Raw genomic sequence first — 22,608 nt, 5'->3', positions numbered from 1 at the left:
ATCCATGCCTCTCATTACCTTGTACACCTCGATCAGGTCACCTCTCTTCCTTCTTCTCTCCAGAGAGAAGAATCCGAGCTCAGTCAACCTTTCCTCGTAAGACAAGCCCTCCAGTCCAGGCAGCATCCTGGTAAACCTCCTCTGCACCCTCTCCAAAGCCTCCACATCTTACCTATAATACAGCGACCAGAACGGGACACAATATTCCAAGTGTGGTCTCACCAGGGTTTTGTAGAGCTGCAGCACAACCTCGCGGCTCTTAAACTCGATCCCCTGATTAATGAAAGCCAAAACACCATATGCTTTCTTAACAACCTTATCCACTTGGGTGGCAACATTGAGGGAGCTATGCACTTGAACACCAAGATCCCGCTGTTCCTCCACACTGCCGAGAATCCTGCTTTTAATCCTATATTCAGCATTTAAGTTCGACCTTCCAAAATGCATCACCTCGCATTTATCCAGGTTGAACTCCATCTGCCATTTCTCAGCCCAGCTCTGCATACTGTCAATGTCTCGCTGAAGCTTGCTATAGCCCTCGATACTATCAACGGCACCTCCATCCTTTGTGTCATCAGCAAACATACTAACCCACCCCTCAACCTCCTCATCCAAGTCATTTATAAAAACTACAAAGAGCAGAGGCCCAAGAACAGAGCCCTGCGGGACACCACTCAGCACTGACCTCCAGGCAGAATACTTACCATCTACAACCACTCTCTGCCTCCTCTTAGCCCACCAATTCTGAATCCAGACAGCCAAATCACCCTGTATCCCATACCTCCTGACTTTATGAAATGAGCCTGCCGTGGGGAACCTTATCAAATGCCTTGCTGAAGTCCATGTACACCACATCCACTGCTTGACCCTCGTCAACCTATCTCGTGACTTCCTCAAAGAACTCAATAAGATTTGTAAGGCATGACCTTCCCCTCACAAAGCCATGCTGACTCCCTTTAATCACACTATGCTTTTCCAAATAGTCATAAATCCTAACCCTCAGAATTCTTTCCAAAACCTTGATGGCCACAGACGTAAGACTGGTCTGTAATTTCCAGGAATTTCCCTATTCCCTTTCTTGAAAAGAGAAACAACATTTGCCTCCCTCCAATCTTCCAGTACGACTCCTGTGGAGAGTGAGGGAGCAAAGATCTTCGCCAGCAGCTTAGCAACCTCCTTTCCTCACTTCCCGGAGCAACCTAGGATAAATCTGGTCTGGCCCTGGGGACTTAATCTTAATATTTGCTAAAATTTCCAGCACATCAACTTCCTCAATCTCGACCTGTTCAAGCCTGTTTTCCTGCTCCTCAAAAGTTCTCATTCACAACAAGGTCCCTTTCCTTAGTGAGAACCAAAGCAAAAAACTCATTTAGGGCTTCCCCTATCTGCTCAGACTCCATGCACAAGTTCTCTACGCTATCCCTGATCAGCCCTACCTTCTCCCTGATCATTCTCTTATTCCTCACGTATAAGTAAAACGCCTTCGGGTTCTCCCTAATCCTTCCTGCCAAGCCTTTTTCATGCCCCATCCTGGCCCTCCTCAGTCCACTTTTGAGCTCCTTCCGAGCAAGCCTGTAATCCTCTAAAGCTGTGCTGGACCCTTGCTTCCTCCACCTTATGCAAGCTGCCTTTATCTTTTTGACGAGAAGCACCTCTGTTCCCATATCCAAGGGTCCTTAATCTTACCCCTTCTTACCTGTCTCAAAAGGAACAAATTTATGCATCACTCGCAACAACTGCTCCTTAAACAGCCTCCACATGTCTGTTGTGCCCCTTCTGTGGAACAATTGCTCCCAATCTGTACTTCCCAACTCCTGCCTGATAGCGTCATAATTTCCTTTCGCCAGTTAAATATCTTCCCCCTGGTAATTGCTCCTTTCCCTTTCCATGGCTATGGTAAATGTGAGGCTGTTGTGATCACTGCGGCCAAAGTGTTGACCCACCGCAACATTTGACACCTGTCTGGCTCATTGCCGAGCACCAAATCCAAAATGGCCTCCCCCCTCATCAGCCTATCCACATTTATACCACACTGCTACTTCCTGTTCAGAAACTGCTTAGCTGCAGTCTACGTAACAGCAGCATGGTTGTATTTGCATTAAAGGAAGGAATCCCAAAATTAAATTAATACAATTTTGCGGTACAGAAGGAGGCCATTTGACCTACTGTGTCTGTACCAGCTCTGAAAGAGCTGCCCAGCCAGTCAGATTCTCAAGCCTCATCTCCACAGCCCTCTAAATTCATCATTTTCAAATATATATCCAGCACTTTTGAAACTTCCTGTGGAATTTGGCTCCACAGCTCTCCTATGCAGCACCTTCTAAATCTTAAGAACTGAGTTTTTAAAAAAGGTACCTTCTCATCCTAGTTCTCTTACTGACAATCTTGAATTTCTGACCCGTTACTAACATCCTAACCAGTGGAAGCAGAATAAGCTTCTCTACCCTGTCAAGATTGCTTGTAGTTTTCAACACCTCAATCTTCTCTGCTCCAAGGAGAATAAACCCAATTTCTCTATTTCTAAAATCCATCATTCCTGCTATCACTAAGTATTTTTTATGCTCTCTCCAGAACTTTAACATCCTTCTTTAAATAAAGCATCCAGAACTGAACACAATACCCCCAAGTGCAATATAGAGAGGTGTATCCTCACTTCCTTCCTTTTATACTGTTATACCACTATAAGTAAACCCAAGGTTCTCATAAGCCTTCTTAACAACTGTTTGAACTAGCCAGGCCTCTTTCAGTGAATTATGCACTTGAACTGAAGTCCTTCTGCCCTTGTACCCTCCTCAAAGTTGTAATATTGAGCCCATTTGGTTTCTTCAACCAAAATGCATTATCTTCCATTTCTCTACATTGATATTCAACTGCCAGATGGCTACCCATTTGGCCAACTTACCAATGTCCTTCTGAAGTTGCTCAGCACATCCTCTCAATTCACTATTCTTTCTAGCATAGTATCATTTGCAAATGTAGAAATTTTATCCTAAAGATTCATCTCCAAAATATTTACACAAATTTAAAAAAGCAAGCATCCAAACACTGATCCCTGGGGATCACCACTTTCAACTTGTCTCCAGTCTGAGAAATGCTATTCTATTTTTTGTACCTATCCTCTACTTGCTAGCTTTTAGCCAACTTCTAACCAATGCTGCCAAGGACCCATCATTACCAAACATCCCTAATTTGCTAACCAGCATTCCATGTGGTATCATATCAAATGCTTTGTGAAAATCCAAATATCCAATACACAAAGCACTAACTTCATCCATTGCCTGCATCACCTCGTCAAAGAGCTCATTCAAATTTGTCAGACCTGCCCTTGACGAAGCAATGTTGAGTGTCGGCTATTAACTTAATTTTCTATAATCGTATATTTATCTTCTCCCGTATTACGGCCTTCAGTTTTCACTCTAATGATATCAAGCTGATTGGGCAATCGTTTACTGCTTTCTTAAACATTCTGACCCAGTGACTTTGGGTCCAAGTCAATAAATGTCCAAGTCAAGATGGTTCCTGATTTATAAGTGAATGGTGTCACCATGTATCTGCAACTGGAGGGAGGGAGATAAGCAACTGGGCAGCACCCACTATAGGAGTACATTTCCGAAAAAAATTTGTATATAGAATACCTAGTGAACAAGTACGTTGAAGCAGCTACATTGAAAATTTTAATTTGAAAAGACACACATGCATACCATTCAACCAATGTACTAACTGATCTGTTGCTTCAGGGTCTGCAAACCCAAAGTCTTTTTTAAAATTCTGAAATAAAAACAGTTACAAGCTGCAAGATGAAAAGCAAAGAATTGAGTAAAGGCAAAAACACGCCTTTCATGCAGAGAAAAATGAAGTATCTAAGCAACATTATGCACTTGAACAATGGCATAAAATATAATTTGCTTTACTTCTTTCTGATGCTTGCAAGACAGACCAGAACTAAAATTTGACAATTTCATTTTGTTTGCAATTCAAGTAAATATTCATCATTCCACATCATTTTGTTTTCAAAATCGAATCTTAACACTACCCAAATCTTAAATTATTTGACTTGGATTTCCAGCCAAAGTTAAAACTTGCTAACATTTGTTGTGCAGGATTTGATTTTGTCATAAGAAACATTTTGTAAAATATCAAATATACACATGACCTGCCTGCCTTAGTAACAAAAAAAATCCAATTATCCCAAAGGGGACAAATCCCATGTAATATTTTTTCTAAATCCTATAATTCAGTAAATTCCATCGAATTATCTCTGAACCAAACTGAGAAACTCTCAAGAATCAAAACGACAATGTGAATTTTTAAATTATCTTCACGATCGCAATTACAACTGCAGCATTTTCTAAAATAATCCCAAAAATGCTGTTATAAAGCCAAAAAAATTAATAAGTTCAATAAGACAGATTAAGCTGCTGTCTAGTTTATGAGCAATATTGGCTGTTTTTGGCAATTTTTAATTAATAATGTTCTACAACTGGAAATTGTAGGGCACAAGAAATCACACATTCAAAAGCAGCTATAAAGCTGTAGATTGCTAAAACTGTCTTCTAGAATATTACATGCTGTAAGGTCTGGGCGTCAAAATAGAAGTATTTCATAACTGACAGCCACAGCCTTTCTTTTACATGAAAGATTGTAGTGTGGAATATCTCTCAAGAGGATCCAGACAAAGTTCAGATCATATTTGGCTCCAAGTGACGGCTGAAGCAGAGAAAAGCTTGCTTTAGCTTTGGTACGTGCGACTATTTAACATGTTTTCTGCCTTAGGGAAAAAAACTTTCAGGGAACATAGTCACCAATACACACCAGTGCCTCTCAGAAATAGAACACGGAGCATTTAATTTAAATAAAGGCATGGTGGTTCAGTGATTAGCACTGTTGCCTCACAGTGCCAGAGTCCCAGATTCAATGCCACCCTCTGACGACTGTCTGGGTGTAGTTTACATATTATGCCGGAGTCTGCGTGGATTTCCTCTGGGTGCTCCAGTTTCCTCCCAATATTCAAAGACGTGCAGGTTAGGTGGATTGGCTATGCTAAATTGCTCATTGTGTCCAGGGACATGTAGGGTAGGTAGATTAGCCATGGGAGGCAGAGAGTTGTTGGGATAGTGGGATGCTCTTTAGACAGTAATTGTGGACTTGTTGAGCCAAATGGCTTGTTTCCACATTGTAGGGATTCTATGATATTTAAAAAAACACCGCGAGAGAACAGAAAATGGGGACTTAACTGCCTCATTCAACCAGTTATTAGCAATGATTGTCAAATTTATATTGCACTTACATTTCAGACAAGTAGTTCAACAATAGGTTACAACAAACTTACCCCCTCAGCATAACAGCAACATAGTGCTGTTGGTCACTACATGAACTACCTAGTATGCTCCTAAAACACCAAATTATTTGATGAGTTATTTCCACCAGTAAGCTATCTAATTCCCTTCAAGCAAATTAATGTTAAACCTGCGTGATTTGGTGTTGGTCGATCCCATCACGGTTCATAGCAATCACATTTATTGCAAAAAAGTGTCAGTTGCTTCAAAAAACTCTAGTTCAGGTCTGAGCTTTGAACATTATGATACATCAGAGAGGGAAAAGAGTTGCCTGGATGCTGTATTTCAGGAGGCAGTCACATCTCTTAGATTAACTACCTCCAATTTGGTCAGTGATCAGGGACAAGAGCATGAGGCTATGATTGAGACCAGATGAGGGATCCAGGGGATACTGAAGGAGGGTCAGATCCTAAGCTTGCCCTACAGGCTTTAAGTGGTGTGTATGCATGCATGGTGGTGGTGGTTGGAAGAATGAGCAAACTGGCCATAGCACCATGGTACTGAAAGACATTCAATAAAGAGAAGGGTTGGGGGGGGGGGGGGGGGTTTTTTTACAAAACAAGCTGTAATAGTGAGGGGAATGCACACTACTGTGGCTAGGATTGACAGTGCTGATCTGAGCTGCCTGGTTTCAGGTCCTCTCATCTGGACGGCAGAGGAGCTTGGGAGTAAGGGAGGAAAGATTCAGGTGTGGTACATGCAGGTACCAATGATAATCGGTTTAAAAAAAGGGGTTTAGCTGGGGGCTAAAATTAGAAAGCAGAATAAAAAAGTAATCTCCAGATTAACACCAATCCACAAGCTAATTGACACATTCCTATGAATAATAAATAATTGGTTCAAACTGTGGTGCAGGAGAAACAGGTGCTAATTCATGGGATATTGGCACTAGTACTGGCGAAGGAGGCTGTTCCGATAGCATTTGGAATATGGTAGACAAACTGATTCAGTGAATAGAGGCAAATCAAGGTCTTCAGGATTTTAAATTAGGTTTTTTTTGCAGGTGCGACGCCCATTCAGGGGAGGTTACTGAGGTTTCTATAACAAGCAATAGGACAGAGTGCAGAAGGGTCAGGAATCTAAACTCAGGCACAGATCAGAGGACAACTATGAGAACGGGCATGGTAAGCACACAAACGAAGGTGTTGTAGTCAAACATACAAACAATATGAAACCAGGCAAATCAGCTTGCGGGGCACATTGTAATTCGTGGATACAATGTCATATCTGCAAAGGGGTCAAAACTGGGAACTATATACCCAAGGATATGTGCCCTATCAAAAGGACTGGCAGATGGAGAACGGTTGTCTTGGAATTAAGGAATTAAATTAAAATAGACAGCAAGAAGCAATAGGGTCAGAGGGCACAGCATCTGCGTGGGTAGAGTTGAGGAACCAGAAAAGGAAAAAGGACCCTGCCATGAGTTGTGTACAGGTCTCCAAGCAGTAGTCAGGATATTAGGCAGAAAATAAATCAGGAGATAGAAAACGCCCATAAGACAGACAACAACAATCATGGCGGACTCAACATGCAGCTGAACTGGGAAAACCAGGTTGGTAGCAGGTCCTAAGAAAAGGAATTCATGGAAAGTCTAGGAGATTCTTTTTGGAGCAACATGTGGTAGAGCCGACTAGGGAACAGGCAATTACGGATTTGATGTGAAATGAGGCAGACTTTACCAGGGAGCTTAAAGTAAGGGAAGCTCAAGGGGTCAGTGATTATAATGAGGTGGCATTCAACCTGTAGTTTGAGCGGGAGTAACTGGAATTAAATGCAACGGTATTACAATTGAGTAAAAAGGTAACTACAAAAGGCACAAGAGATGAGCTGACTAGAGCTGATTGGAAGGGGAACCAAGCAAGGAAGATGGTGGAGCAGCAATAGCAAGAGTTTCTGGAGGCACTGCAGAAATTCATCCCAAGGAAGAAGAAACATACTGAGGGGAGGACAAAGCAACCATAGCTGATAAGCGAAGTCAGGTTCAGCACATCAGCAGAAGGAAAAAAAAAGCATACAATATTAGATTAGATTAGATTCCCTACAGTGTGGAAACAGGCCCTTCGGCCCAACGAGTCTACACTGCCCCTCTAAGCATCCCATCCAGACCCATTCCATAAGACCAGAAGACCATAAGACATAGGAGTGGAAGTAAGGCCATTCGGCCCATCAAGACCACTCCGCCATTTAAATCATGGCTGATGGGCATTTCAACACCACTTCCCTGCACTCTCCCCGTAGCCCTCGAATCCTTTTGAGATCAAGGATTTGTCGATCTCTGCATCCAACGTCCCGGCCTCCACTGCACTCTGCGGCAATGAATTCCACAAGCCCACCACTCCCTGGCTGAAGGAATGTCGTCTCATTTCAGTTTTAAATTTACCCCCTCTAATTTTAAGGCTGTGCCCACGGGTCCTAGTCTCCCCACCTAACAGAAACAACTTCCTAGCGTCCACCCCTTTAATCCCCATAATCCACACTCCCCTGAACACTACAGGCAATTTAGCATGGCCGATCCACCTAGCGTGCACATCTTTGGAGGAAACCGGAGCACCTGGAGAAAACCCACGCAGACATGAGGAGAATGTGCAAACTCCACATAGACAGTCACTCGAGGCTGGAATCGAACCCGGGTCCCTGGCGCTGTGAGGCTGCAGTGCTAGCCACTGTTTCCACCATGCCACCCATATATTGTGAACATAGTGGGAAGCCAGAGACACACTTTGCAGTTTTCACAGTGGAAACTAACAGTAGCATACCATAATGTCAGGTGAGTCAGGGCCAAGTGCCATCACTAAGGAGGTGGTACTAAGGAAGCTGAAAGGTCTGAAGGTGGATAAATCATACAGGGTTCTGAAGGAGATAGCTAAGGAAATTGCTGGTGATCTTTCAGGAAATCATTGCAGTAAGGGAGGGTCCCAGAGGACTGGAAAGTAGCTATTATAACATCCCTATTTAAGATGGGAGGGAGGCACAAGATGGGAAATTATAGGCGGTTAGCCGGACCTTGGGTTATTGATAAGAGTACATTGTTACGGATGGTAAAATAAGGCTGAGTCAGCACAGCTTTGTCAAAGGGCAGCCATGCTGGACTGGAATTCTTTGAGGAGGTAACAAGCAAGTTCAACAATGGACAGCCAGTGAATGTGATCTATTTGGATTTCCAGAATGCATCTGACAAGGTACCACACAAGACCCTACTAAGTAAGATTGAGGCCCATGGAGTTAAGGGCCAGGTACAGGCATGAATAGAGGAATGGCTCACTGACAGAAGGCAGAGAGAGGGAGGATAGGGTCAGTTTTTGAAGCATACCCACTGACGCCAACACATTAACAATCTGAACAAAAGGAACTGAAGACATTGTTGCTAAGTTTGCAGATAAGAAAGATAGGTGGAGTGACAGGTAGTGTTGACGAGTCAGGGAGGACGCAGGCAGACGAGGAAATCGGGCAAAGCAGTGGTAGATGGAGTACAACTTGGAAAAATGTGAGGTTATGTAGTTTGCTCGGAATAGAGGCACAGAAAAATGTTCTAAAATGGAGAAAAACTTTGGAAATTTGAAGCACAAGAGGGATTATGGGTCCTAATTCAGTGTTCTCTCAAGCATAACATGTAGGTTTCTTTGCGGTTCTGAGGAACAGTCACCAGACTTGAAACGTTAACACTTTTTTTTCTCCTCCACAGAGGCTGCCAGACCTGCTGAGCTTTTCCAGCAACTTTGTTTTTGTTCCTGATTTACAGTATCTGTAGTTCTTTTGGTTCTTATGCAGGTTTCTTTGCCAGTTGGGGAAGTGAATACTAACATTGCTTTTGTCTCAAGACACCAAGGCTGTATAAGGGTTGTACCGCATCTGGAATATTGCGAGCAGTTTTGGACCCCCATGTCCCATATCTAAGGAGGTATGTGCTGACCTTGGAAGGGATCCGGGAGGGATTTACAAGAATGATCCAGGAAATGAAACTCTTGCCATATGAGGCATATTTAAGAACTCTGTCCTTGATGGACTTCAGACGTTTGGGCGGGGGCGGGGGGGGGGGGGGGGGGGGGGGTGCTTATTGAAACCTACAGAATACTGAGCAGCCTAGATAAAGTGGGCATAGAGATGTTTCCCGAGGAGAGACTAGAATCAGAGGATACGCTTTAGGTTGCAGGGTTGACCCTTTAGAACTCAGGCAAGAGATTTCTTCAGCCAGAGGGTAATGAATCTGTGGAACTCATTAATACAGAAGGATGTGGAGGCCATGTCACTGAGTGTATCTAAGACAGAGGTCAATAGGTCCTTGATTAGAAGAAGGATCAAAAAAGATAACAGAAATGCAGGAGAACAGGGTTAAGAAACACATTCAGCCATGGTCAAATGGTGGAGCAAACCTGATGAGCCGAATGACCTAATTCTGCTCCTATACTTTCTTTTTAGAAAAAGGTCCAATGGACTGCTTCACAAGTCTATGATAAATTTAAATTCAAAAATTATCCAAAACATTTGACTTGCCCTTTGAATTCTGTGACTGCTTTGTTTTTAAAAAGAATTGTAAGGCAAGCGGATTTGTACTCACGTCCTTCGTTATAGAGGTAGGCTATTCCTAGCTTTACTGCAGCCTCAAAATTTCCACTTTCTGCAGCCCTGGAAGAAATGGACTCATTAGAATCACTAGAAAGCTTTACTTCTCCCCTCCCTCACGAAAATGAAGTTCAAAAAAATTTTGCCTCTAGATGGTCAGCAAATTAAAACTTATTTCTAAACATTTGCAAGTTACCAGCATATGGGACACTGCTTTCAAATATTGGAGCAATCTACCACATGAATAAGACCGGATACTTGAATAAAGGAGAAAAAGGAAGAAGTTACAAACGCACTGTCACTATAAGAATTCATCCTTATAAAAAAGTTACTTTTGTTCAAATATGACAATTAATCTGGAGTAAGGGAAATAAATTCTCATATTAGGAAGATGTGAGAAGTAATATTGACAGGAGGATTTTTATTCCCGAGATGGGCCAAATAAAACTTAGACATTTTAGAGAAATACAGACTTGCTAATATCAGAAGCTGAACAAGCGCATACATTTTTAAATAAAATATCTGTAGAATAAACAAATGTTATAAATTGCAAAGTTGTAAAAGTGACAGATGCTTTTGAAGAAGTTCTAAAAGTCTTTGACAATAATTTAACCTCAAGAAATAAAATTCTCGAAAGATGACGACTTAATAGAAGAGTTCAACACCAATAGGAATCCATAGTTACTTCAGTAATAATGTCTGCAGGTTAGTGAAAAAATGCAACGATGGCAATTTAAAGCAAGAATTCATAACTGACAGCATTATTGGAACTGCCATCAAGTCTTCTTCAAGTTCATTTGTCAGAGGGAATATCTTAAGGGAAAATAGAAATTGCTGGAAAAACACAGCAGGTCTAGTGGCATCTGAGGCAAGAAAGCAGAGTTTGTGTTTCGAGTTGAGAGGTCCTTTCTTGGTATCAACTGTAACCGGGAGTAGAATGGGATTATGCGAGAGACACAGAGTGCACACGCAAGGGCATGAGAAAAACAGTTCAGCAAAGGAATGGGTAAAGGTCACCCTGAGAGTGTGAATGCCTGAGAATGGGAACAATTAGTAGCTGACAATAGATTGTTTGTGGTGGCAGTTCATGTAGTGATAAAGACAGGCACACATAGTAATGATACAGGTGCTCAGGTCCTAAAATTTTTGAACTCCAGTTACAGCCCAGAAGGCTACAGGCTTCCCAGCCAGAAAATGAGCACAAAGTTTGGCTGGAGCATTGCAACAAGCCAGAACGCGGCAGAGAGATGTTGGCCAGGGAACATACCGTGGTGTGTTGAAATTGCAGGCAACTAGAAGCTCAGGGTCATTTCTGTGGACAGAAGGAGAGGATCAACTTTACTGCAGGATTTCAGGATACCTATTCTGTTCTTAAGTTACATTATGACTGAAAGGTATCCAATAAAGCAATAGAGCAAGGAGTGCCACAAGGAACAATGCTGGGTCCACTTGTTCACCAATCCATGCCGCATGGAGTTGAATCAGTTATTTGTCAGTGCCAGTGCCTTTTATTTTATTCATTTATACAAAAATTGGATATGAACTCAGGAGATATGGTTAGTAAGTTTGCAGATGACACCAAAATTGGTGGTCTAGTGGACAGCCGAGAAGTTTACCTCAGACCTTGATCAGATGGGCCAATGGGCTGGAGAGTGGCAGATAGAGTTTAATTTTGATAAATGTGAAGTGCCGCATTTTAGAAAGGCAAATCAGGGCAAGACTCATACACTTATTGGTAAAGTCCTGGGGAGTGTTGCTGAACAAAGAGCCCTTGGAGTGCAGGTTTGGTTCCTTGAAAACTGAGTTGCAGGTAGATAGGGTAGAGAAGAAGGCATTGGTATGCTTGTCTTTGGTGGTCAGAGCATTGCATATAGGAGTTGGGAGGTCATGTTGCAGCTGTACAGGACACTAGTTAGGCCACTTTTGGAGTACTACATGCAATTCTGGTCTCCCTGCTATAGGAAGAATGTTGTGAAACTTGAAAGGGTTCAGAAAAGATTTAAGGATATTGCCAGGTTTGGAGGGGTTGAGCTATAGGGAGAGGCTGAAGAAGCTGGGGCTATTTTCCCTGGAGCATCAGAGGCTGAAGGGTGATCTTATAGGGGTAAGGTAAGGGGCATGGGTAGGGTAAACAGACAAAGACTTTTCTCTAGGGTGGGTGAGTCCAAAACTAGAGGGCATTGGTTTATGGTGATAGGAAGAGACTTAAAATGGACCTAAGGGGCAACTGTTTCGTGCGGAGGGTGGTGTATATATGGAATGAGCTACCAGAGGAATTGGTGGAGGCTGATATAATTATAACATTTAAAAGGCATTTCATGGGTACATGAATAGGGAGGGTTCAGAGTGATATAGTGCTAGATTAGTGTAGAACATCTAGTTAGAATGGACAAGTTGGACAAAAGGGTCTGTTTCTGTGCTGTACAACTCTATGACACTATAATACAATAGACCACCTTCAGAAATTATGCCAAGTGACACAGTCATACAGAGCAGCATGAAGTTAAATAGATACATACACAGACATGATGTAGAACAAGTCAGAATAGAAAAAAAATTCAAAATATTATTCCTCAGGGAAACAGGCGATTGAGTTTCAGCCACCTGGCAACATGATGTATGTTGGCATTTCAAACTTTTTAGCTTGATACCATGAACACCATATAACCATCATGATTGAAAAAAATTTTCTACAGCCAACAGCAATGAAGTTACATAGTTCACTTAAGATTAAGGGTATGCTACAAGGAATTCTCCAACAAAAGAAGCATCAGACAGAACAGAACTTGCATGCACTTTAGAAAATTAAGAATTCGGATTCAAACATGAGTACATGTTTGGACGTCAATCATCTTTAAATGATGCCAGGGGCCATACCAACTAATATCAAAAATTTTTCTAGGTAATGCAAATCTTCACCAATTAGTCAAAGGACAACATGTAGAAGATTTTAGGGCTACCTATCTCATGACAGAACCTAGAAAGGATAGAGTTGATCGAAATTAGCTATGTTGGAATAAGAAGCATGTTTCATACAAAGAAGGCTGTAACTATACAGGATTGACAGAAATGTTTCACTGCTATTAACAATAAATTGATAATTTACATGACAAAAGTTCATGTGTAAATGCAATCAGCTGACTAATGCACAATAAAAGGCACTGACACTGACCAATAAATCTTCAACTGATACAACTCCATGCAGCATGGTGAACAAAATGATAACACTTAAATTTGACAGCATATACTGAGAAAGGATGAAGTTCAAACAGAACATTACATCTGTCCTCTCAGGAAGGATTCTCAACACCAGTGACAGACCATACCGAGCAAGTAATTCTAAACAGTATGACTGAGGAAGTGTGTACGTTGGTTTCACCAGTCCTATAAAAGAGAGCAAGCAAAAGCATCCATGTTAAGCAACAAGTTGAAGGGGAAAGAATGCCAGCAATACCTTGTCAACTGCCCCAACAGCCCCAGACACACCTGTTCCCTGCATCACCGCTGCAGACATCCGCTCAGTCTTCCTGAAAGTCAAACCTAGGAAAGCAGTGTGCCTGGATGGAGTCACCAGCAATGCAATTTGATCCTGTGTAGACCAGCTGGCAGAATTATTTACTGACATCCCTACTTACTTCAAGAAGACAGTCATCAGCCCAGTACCAAAGAAAGAACACGCAACATGCCTTAGTGACTATTGCTCAGTGGCTCTGGCCCCCGTAATCATGAAGTGTTTCAAAAGGCTGATCATGGCCCACAGACTCAAACCTCCCAGCCTGCAATTTCCCTACCAATGTAACAGGTCCACAGTGGATGTCATTACCCTACACTCATCCCTGGAACATGTGGACAAGTACATCTACTTATCAACTAAAGCTCTGCCTTCAATACCCAAAAGCCCATCCAGAATAATCTTAAAACTCCAAGTCCTAGGTCTCAGCCCCACTGTCTGTAACTGGATCCTCAGCTTTCTGATCCACAGACTGCAGTGAAGATAGACAACTGTACCTCTTCCACAATAACCCACAACACTGGAAACCCCTAAAGGATGCATCCTCAGCCCCGTACTGTACTCTCAACTGTGTAAATTCTGAACGAATGCCATCTACAAAAGTTTGCTGATGATGCAAGGGCAGGACAGACATCAAAAAACAAACGTCAGGAGAAGAGAGAAATGGCTTAGTGTCGTGGTGCAATGATAACAATCCCTCTCTCAATAAAATTGGCAGAACAATCGATTATTGACTCAAGAAAGGATGAGAACACATCCCCACCTACACCAATGGAGTGGAGGTTGAGAGGGCAGAGAGTGTCAAGTTCCTAGAAGGGACGATAGCCATCAACATGCCTTGGACTTCCCCCATAGATGCGACAGTTAAGGCAGCAAAACAACACTCCCCCTCTCTCCCTATTTATTCCAGTTCCCTCTCCCCATCCCCCTCTCTGATGAAGGGTCTAGGCCCGAAACGTCAGCTTTTGTGCTCCTGAGATGCTGCTTGGCCTGCTGTGTTCATCCAGCCTCACATTTTATTATCTTGGACCTCTTCTTCCTCACCATCTTAGGAAATTCAGCATGTCCATTAGGACCCTCAACTTTTACAGTTGCACCATAGAAAGCACACGATCCAGGCAAGTGGACTGCACATCCAGGACACATTTTTTAAAAAAAGAGCTTGATTCAACAGGGCAGTAATCTTTTGAGGGAAATTCATGGGAATTAAAAAGCCTCCACACATTGCAATTGCCTGTTTGTGCAGGCAATTTTTTCCTGCTGAGGGGAAATCCAAGAGATAAATGGTTTTCCCCATTTACAAGCACCTTCAGTCCTTAAACAGCAGCCAATAGCCTAAAACCCAAAGGCCTACCAGTCTTCTAAGTTCAGAGAGTTCAGTTTGAGGGAGAACAGTGAAAGCTTCAAACTGCCAGAATTTGTGAAGTCTAAAAGTTACAGGAATGAGACCGACCCAAACATAACTTGATACACAATGCGTAAAATTCTTAAATGGAAATGCAAGCATATGGGGGCAGGGGCAGAGGTGGTGAGATGCTGTACAAGGGCTTAAAAAGGTTTGATTTATTTTATGCACCACACACCAGGATGATATCATATAGATTTGCTGAGAGGAGTATGCCATACAATCTGGGTCTTCCTCCTAGACATCATTACAGAGATAAATCATTAATGCAGCTTGAATACAGTTGCTATCATGCGAAAAAACACAGATTCATGTCTTAAACACTTCTCTGTAGAGTAATAAGTGGTCTTTTTTTCTACCACAGTAGACATGGCAAGTTCTGTACATCCCTACCAGGAAAATGAGATTATTACACAAATATGCTAGATAGCTCATACAATTGTCACCAATACTGCTCATGTTAACTTTTACAACAAAATGAAAAGAACAAATGAAATGCTTACACCGATGGCACCTACATCCCTACAGGGCACTAACAAGCAAACAAACTAACGTTAGCTGGTGCTCTGAAAATTAAGATTACAAGAAACAGCAATGCATCTTATTGTACCTTTCAAACAGCCACCGATTTAATGGAGATGGCCACATCTCCTGGAAGTTTGCATGGGCCCAAACACTCGAGTGACTATCTATGAGGGATTGGAAATGAGAGTGCACCTGAAAGATAGAGTATAAGGCATCAACACTGAACAATCTTGAATACTCTGCATTTAAAAAAAAAAGAAAAAATCTGAACCCACTTTGCACATATTTGAGCCCTACAGCTCACTTTATTTCAAATACAGGTTCCTTTTCCTTGAAGATACTATTCATAATCCAATCAATCATTCTTGACAGTTAAAATGTTTTGAAATCAAGTCAACAATATAAATATGCAACTACTTTATCTCAAGAGGGTTAGAATATAAAAGCAGCGATGTGCTTTTGAGACTTTATAAAGCACTAGTTAGGCCTCATTTAGAATACTGTGTCCAATTTCGGGTCCCACACCTCAGGAAGGACATATTGGCACTGGAGCATGTCCAGCGGAGATTCACACAGATGATCCCTGGAATGGTAGGCCTAACATATGATGAACGGCTGAGGATCCTGGGGTTGTATTCATTGGAGTTTAGAAGGTTGAGAGGAGATCTAATAGAAACATACAAGATAATGCATGGCTTAGAAAGGGTGGACGCTGGGAGGTTGTTTCCATTAGGTGGGGAGACTAGGCCCTGTGGGCACAGCCTAAGAATTAGAGGGGATAAATTTAGAATGGAAACGAGGATACATTTCTTCAGCCAGAGTGGTGGGCCTGTGGAATTCATTGCCACGGAGCGCAGTGGAGGCCGAGGCGTCAAATGTCTTCAAGACAGAGATTGATATTTCTTGATCTCGCAAGGAATTAAAGGGCTATGGGGAGAGTGCAGGTAAGTGGAATTGAAATGCCCTTCAGCCATGATTAAATGGCTGAGTGGACTCGATGGGCTGAATGGCCTTACTTCCACGCCTATGTCTTATGGTCTACTTTGAGGACATGCCACCAGTGCTTTGCAGTACTCATTTGTCTAGTTTGCATCAACTTCAAAACTGAACCAGGCTATTCAATATTAGCAGTACACTAACAAAGAAATTCAGCCAAATTTGTCAGTCATCTAGTGAATAATGCAAATGTTTAGTCAAAAATGTTTTGTTTGCAAGATGCGAGTAGTGCTGACGTAAAATAACACCAGCTGCATGGAACAAATTGCAGTAAAAAAAATTTAATATGACGCACAGCATTATAGCACTGTGAAATGTGTTACTTTCTTGATAAATTTATCTCTCATCTTGCTCCAGTACATAAACAATGACAACTCACTCACCGCTCTGAAATGCAGAATATCTTGAGCAGGAAGGCATTCCAATACATAGAGCAGAACATCATCAGGAAGACTGAGCAGCGTCAAGACAGGTGAATGTTTCTTAATTTTCTGTTTCACGTGCAGTGAGAAACATTTTGTGCATTTACAATGCAATGCTGAAAGTAAAATTTAAAACAATTTCATCTATATTTTGCTTACGCCATTATTGTTCCACACCCATTTTGTGACAAAAGAACAGTACAACAAATCTGGATCAGTAAAAATTCTGAAGTTTTTTGCTACCAAGATTTTCTAGAATTCTGAAAATTGGGTTTTTGCATCTCAGGAAGAATTACACGCTTAGCAAAACAAATAAAAAGCAGTTAGCAAAGATGCAAAATCTTAGTCCCAGAAAATGTCTATCTGCAGACTTCTTGACACATAATTCCAAATCCATGCTTCCAGAGTTCCTGCTGCAAGCTTAGCTTCGATACAGCAATACAAGACATTTTAAATTAAGACAAAGTTTGACACTATAACCGCCACCAAAACGTATGCAACTGTAGTACAAGAGGCACTCAACATCCATTTGGCTATCGAATGTTCTGCCATAGGATTGAAAAAGTCCAAAGATGTGCAGGCCACTGGATTGGCCATGCTAAATTGTCTGTAATGTTCAGGGATGTGTAGATTAGGTGCATTAGAGGGGGATAGATGCTGTGGACTTGTTCGGCCAAAGGGCCTGTTTCCACGCTGTGGGATTTCTATGATTTATGATTGCCTTGGGTCATCAATCCGATATGTAGAAACATAATGCTTCCGAAGCAAATTTATAACATATTATCCAAATTTGCTTGGGAAAATCCATTGTCAATTGCTGGAAAAACACATCTGGTTACCTATAGTCCTTTAGGGAAGTAAACTGCTATCTTTACCTACTCTGGCCGACATGTGACTCCAGACCCACAGCAATGTGGTTGACTGAACTGACCTGTGGGCTATTAGGGACAGGCAATAAATGCTGCTTAGCCAGCAACATCCTCATCCCATGAATGAGGAAAGCAAAAAAAGTTTCCTTCTCTCAAAACACTTACAGCTTGATTGTTTTCCCCATTAAAGATCACATGACACTCAGGGCAAGCTTGTCAATTGGATACAAAATTGGCTTGACGGGTAAGAGACAGAGGGTGGTAGAGAAGAGTTGTTTTTGGACTGGAGGCCCATGACTGGCAGCATCCTGCAGAGATCAGTGCCAAGTCCACTAATAGTTTGTCATTTGTACAAATGATTTGGATGAGAATTTGGGAAATATGGTTTTGTAAGTTTGTGGATAACACCAAAATTAGTGGTATAGTGGACAGTGAAGGTTATCTAAACTTGCAAAACGGATTTGATCAATTGGGCCAGTGGGCTAAGGAGTGGCAGATGAAGTTTAATTTAAACAAATGGAAAGTGTTGCTTTTTGGTAAGACAAACAAGGGCAGGACTTAGTTAATGGTATGGTGCTGGGTAGTGTTGTTGAATAGAGAACCCTAGGGGTTCAGGTACATAGTTCTTTGAACGTTGTGTCACAGACAGGGTGATAAAGATGATGTTTGGCACATTTGCCTTCAATGTTCAGACCAGAGTATAGGATGTCATATTTCATTTGATGAGGACACTTTCGACGTGTACTGTCTACAGCTCTGATTGCACTGCCTTAGGAAGGATATTATTGAATTGAAGATGGTGCAGAAAAGACTTACAAGAATGGTATTAGTACTGGGTGGTTTTGAGTTATAAGGAGCTGCTGGGACATATTTGCCCTGGAGAATAGGAGGTTAAGGGGTGATCTTAAAAGGAGTTTATAAAATCATGAGGGGTATAGATAAGGTGAATAGCAAGAGCCCTTTTCCTAGGGTTGGGGGGGGGGGGGGGGGGGGAGGGGAGTTCTAAACTAGAGGACATACTTTTTAGGCAAGAGGGGAAGCATTTAAAAAGGGAACTGGCGGGGGGGGGTCAACATTTCTCCCCCCCCCCCCCCCCATGGAGAGTGGATCCTATGTAGAATGAACTACCAAAGCGGTAGAGGCAGGTGCAGTTACAACATGGTGACACGGTGGTTCAGTGGTTGGCACTGCAACCTCACAGCACCAGGGACCTGGGTTCGATTCCAGCCTCAAGTAACTGTCTGTGCAGAGTTTGCACGTTCTCCCAGTGTCTGCGTGGGTCTGCTCCGATTTCGTCCCACAGTCCAAAGATGTGCAGGCTAGGTGGATTGGCCATGCCAAATTGCCCGTAGTGTTTTTTTTTGGGGGGGGGGCAGGAAATGGGTCTGGGTGGGATGCTCCAAGGGGTGGTGTGGACTTGTTGGCCAAAAGATCCTGTAGGGAATCTAATCTAATCAAACATTTAAAAGGCATTTGTGAATAGGAAAGTTTGAGGGGGATATGGGCCAAACGCAAGCAAACAGGACTGGTTGAGTGAGTATGGAAGTCTTGGTCAGCATGGATGAGTGGGACTAAAGGATCTGTTTCCATGACTGTGACTAAGGGGAACTAACATCATGGTTTATGACTCTTTGTTCTGTTGGTAGATCTTATTAATACACAAATAATGCAAGGACCCTACAACCAGCAATGAACACATCCTGTGAAGCGCAAGACATGAGGTCAAGTGCCAGACTCCATACCAGATGTAGTCACGTTTAAAAGCATCCAAGTGAGACGGCTGTGCTTCAAACTTTGTCACAACCTCACTAGTATTGTCTCGATGAAAAAATAAAGAATGGAAAGGGTGCTCCCCATCCCCCTCTCAACATTCAAAAATGGCAACACGGTATATTTGCATCCATATCCATAGTATATACCTATTCCATTTTCTAGTTTACTAAAGGATGTACGTAACCAAGACAGCATACATCAAATACAGGTATGGAGGAATGAACACAAACCCCATGCATGCAATAAATCTACCCACCTCACATCTGATAATCTTGAATTATTCATGGCGTGAGAGCATTTTTCCCCATCCCTAATAGTCCTTCAAGTGATGAACCCATCCTCCCCTGGCTTGGGTAAAATCAGAGTGATGCAAGAAACATTTAGTGTCACACTTAGGCAAGGTTCTTTGCCTATTTCCAGGTACTCAGCCTTGTACTGAGCTTCGCGGGAAGACACCAATTCCATATTTGCCAGATTAAAAAAGCACTCAATTCATTCAAGAATCAATACAAAAAATGATAGACTAGAGGAGTTTTGTTCTTTTGCATGATGCAGGCCTGATGCGAACACACAGAAAACGTTATACCAAAACTCACTACTCTGTACTAAAGAAATCCGTTTCCTACCAGTATATATCAAACCTACTCAGATAGAACACTTGGATAGTAGAGAGTTGCATTCGAAATCTCCCGTCACCTGATCATATCCCGAAAACCAGCCCAGCTCATCCCCACCTCCCTAATCTGTCCTTCCTCCCACCTATCTACTCCTCCTACCTCAAGCCCCATCCTCATCTCCTACCTACCAGCCTCATCCCCACATCCTTGACCTGTCCGTCCTCCCTGGACTGACGTATCCCCTTCCTAACTCCCCACGCCGCCTCTTTGACCTGTCTGTCTCCTCTCCACCATCATCTCCTTTATCCATCTTCTATCCACATCTCCCTCTCTCCCTATTTAATTTCAGAATCCCCTTCCCCATTTCTGAAGAGGGGTCTAGACCAGAAACGTCAGCTTTCCTGCTCCTCTGCCTGTTGTGCTCATCCAGCTCTACATCTTGTTATCTCTTAACTTGGATAGTAAAGATCTGCAATTCAATTGTTTTTTCAAATACAGGATAATACAAGCCAGACGATTTGCAGCTGTTTCCCTGGGATGCTGAAACACCTCATGCTTCCCAACCCAAGATAAAACAAACGACACAATGTGGACTTCACCAGTTTCAAAATCTCCCCTTCCCCCACTGCATCCCTAAACCAGCCCAGTTCATCCCCTCCCCCCACTGCACCACACAACCAGCCCAGCTCTTCCCCCCCACCCACTGCATCCCAAAACCAGTCCAACCTGTCTCTGCCTCCCTAACCGGTTCTTCCTCTCACCCATCCCTTCCTCCCACCCCAAGCTACCTACTAACCTCATCCCACCTCCTTGACCTGTCCGTCTTCCCTGGACTGACCTATCCCCTCCCTACCTCCCCACCCACACCTTCTCCACCTATCTTCTTTACTCTCCATCTTCGGTCCGCCTCCCCCTCTCTCCCTATTTATTCCAGTTCCCTCCCCCCATCCCCCTCTCTGATGAAGGGTCTGGGCCCGAAACGTCAGCTTTTGTGCTCCTGAGATGCTGCTTGGCCTGCTGTGTTCATCCAGCCTCACATTTTATTATCTTGGAATCTCCAGCATCTGCAGTTCCCATTATCTCTGACTGCATAACTCAGACAGGTGACTACTGCCCATTTGATCAGAGTGGGTGATTTTTGGCAACAAGCAAATCTGGGAAACTCCCAATCCATCTAGAACTACGTGCTTTCTTAGAAGCTCACTCAACATTACAATCCACAAAAGAACCACAAGAATTGCCCAAATCCAACCAAAACACAATATGCTGAATCTACCCTCAACTCCAGTCAACTCAAAGTAAACTCACCCTTGCTCTTCAGGCACCCTGATTTAGATGGCAGAGAACCTTCCCTAACAGACGTTGTAGTCATAGGAACTATGATTAGGCCATGTTTTACTAGATCGTGACTGATTTTATACCCCAAAGTCACCTGCCCACACCGGTCCTACTATCCCTTGACATCTTTAATATCTATATTAGATATCAATCGCAGTATTGAATACAATGTCTGGGCCTCTTAGCCATCTCAAGTAGAGAACTCTAAACACAACAGTCGAGTGAAAAATATTCCCTAGCTCAGCACTAAATGGCCTATCTCCCCCTCCCCCAACGAATAAAAGGGCTCAAGAACGTCTCTGCCAATCCTTCTCCACCCACTACTCAAAGTGTTTCCTCCCTTCTCTCTCCCACCATCCTCCGGGCTCAGACAGGCCCTTTCTTCCACTTCCTCAAAATAGAATCCTACAGTGTGGAAGCAGGGCATTCGACTCTCATGGGGGTACAGCAGCTATTGCCACAACATACCGGGGGCAGAACATCCTTTGCACCTCCTCAAAATACGGAGGCCAAAGTCCCCCTACTCGGTACCAACCCCGTTCTTGGTCATAGACCGTCCAATACACACGCGGTTATGGCTAAATTTCAACTGATGATGAAACTCACCACCTGGTCGCATTTTCAGCCAATTTGCGTCCTGTTCCCCCACTTTTCAAACGGAAAATCCTTTCGATCAGCCGCTGGTTCCGAATAGTAGACTGCAAGAGGTTTTAGTACCACTCAGCGAGGATATCGGATGAGTCGGGTGTCTCTGTACCGAACTCCGTTGCGGTGCGAAAACAGAAATGTGTCTACGGAACTGCGTGGAGAAGGGGACAGCGGAATATCTGTGTACCGGACTATGAGGACGATTAGAATTTGAACGTCCTTCAAGAATTGGGTCAAGCTATTCCTCTGCTGGAGTGTGAGGAATCTGGATCTTCTTCTACAGCTCTACCTTTCGCCACAGTACAGCTAAAACCCTTGCCACGCGCCCGACCGTTTCAAACCAATCTCACGAGAACTATTTCAAAATAGCCCCCGCTGATTGGATACCAGCAGCCTACGCCCGTCCATTGGTGGATCCACAAATCAATCAACAGCCTCGCCTCCCAATTTCACATCGCAATTGGTCTGTTCAGCATCTTTGCTGCGTCGCCGGCCGTTCTAATTGGTTCCAAAGAATGCACTTTTCACTCGGACTGCAAAAGCAGCGCCTCAGATGGGCAGGAAGAAGAAGCGCAATAGCGCGGTGTTTGGAACAGAGTTTGGCTTGA

The 22,608-nt window shown here is 43.0% G+C and overlaps 1 protein-coding gene across 3 annotated transcripts in view; it reads right to left on the bottom strand.

Annotated features, from left to right (window-relative positions):
- Positions 1–22,314, bottom strand: part of ccnf (cyclin F) — a 50,788-nt gene extending 28,474 nt beyond the window's left edge. For 2 of the 3 annotated variants that reach the window (XM_048551607.2, XM_048551608.2), the window contains exons 1-4: positions 21,959–22,314; positions 16,717–16,871; positions 15,423–15,529; positions 9,892–9,959 (exon numbers count right to left, since the gene is read on the bottom strand). In XM_048551607.2, the coding sequence (XP_048407564.1) occupies positions 9,892–9,959; positions 15,423–15,529; positions 16,717–16,871; positions 21,959–21,971 (343 nt within the window). In that variant the 5' untranslated portion in view covers positions 21,972–22,314. Of the gene's footprint in view, positions 1–9,891; positions 9,960–11,163; positions 11,209–15,422; positions 15,530–16,716; positions 16,872–21,958 lie in introns of all 3 variants that reach the window. The other variant, XM_048551605.2, reaches the window with a different exon arrangement.
- Positions 22,315–22,608: the final 294 nt, after the last annotated feature.

This window comes from Stegostoma tigrinum, chromosome 23 (assembly GCF_030684315.1).
Source record: "Stegostoma tigrinum isolate sSteTig4 chromosome 23, sSteTig4.hap1, whole genome shotgun sequence".
Lineage (NCBI taxonomy): Eukaryota > Metazoa > Chordata > Chondrichthyes > Orectolobiformes > Stegostomatidae > Stegostoma > Stegostoma tigrinum.
Note: the sequence above shows the minus strand (reverse complement) of the source record. Positions and strands in the feature narration are given on the sequence as shown.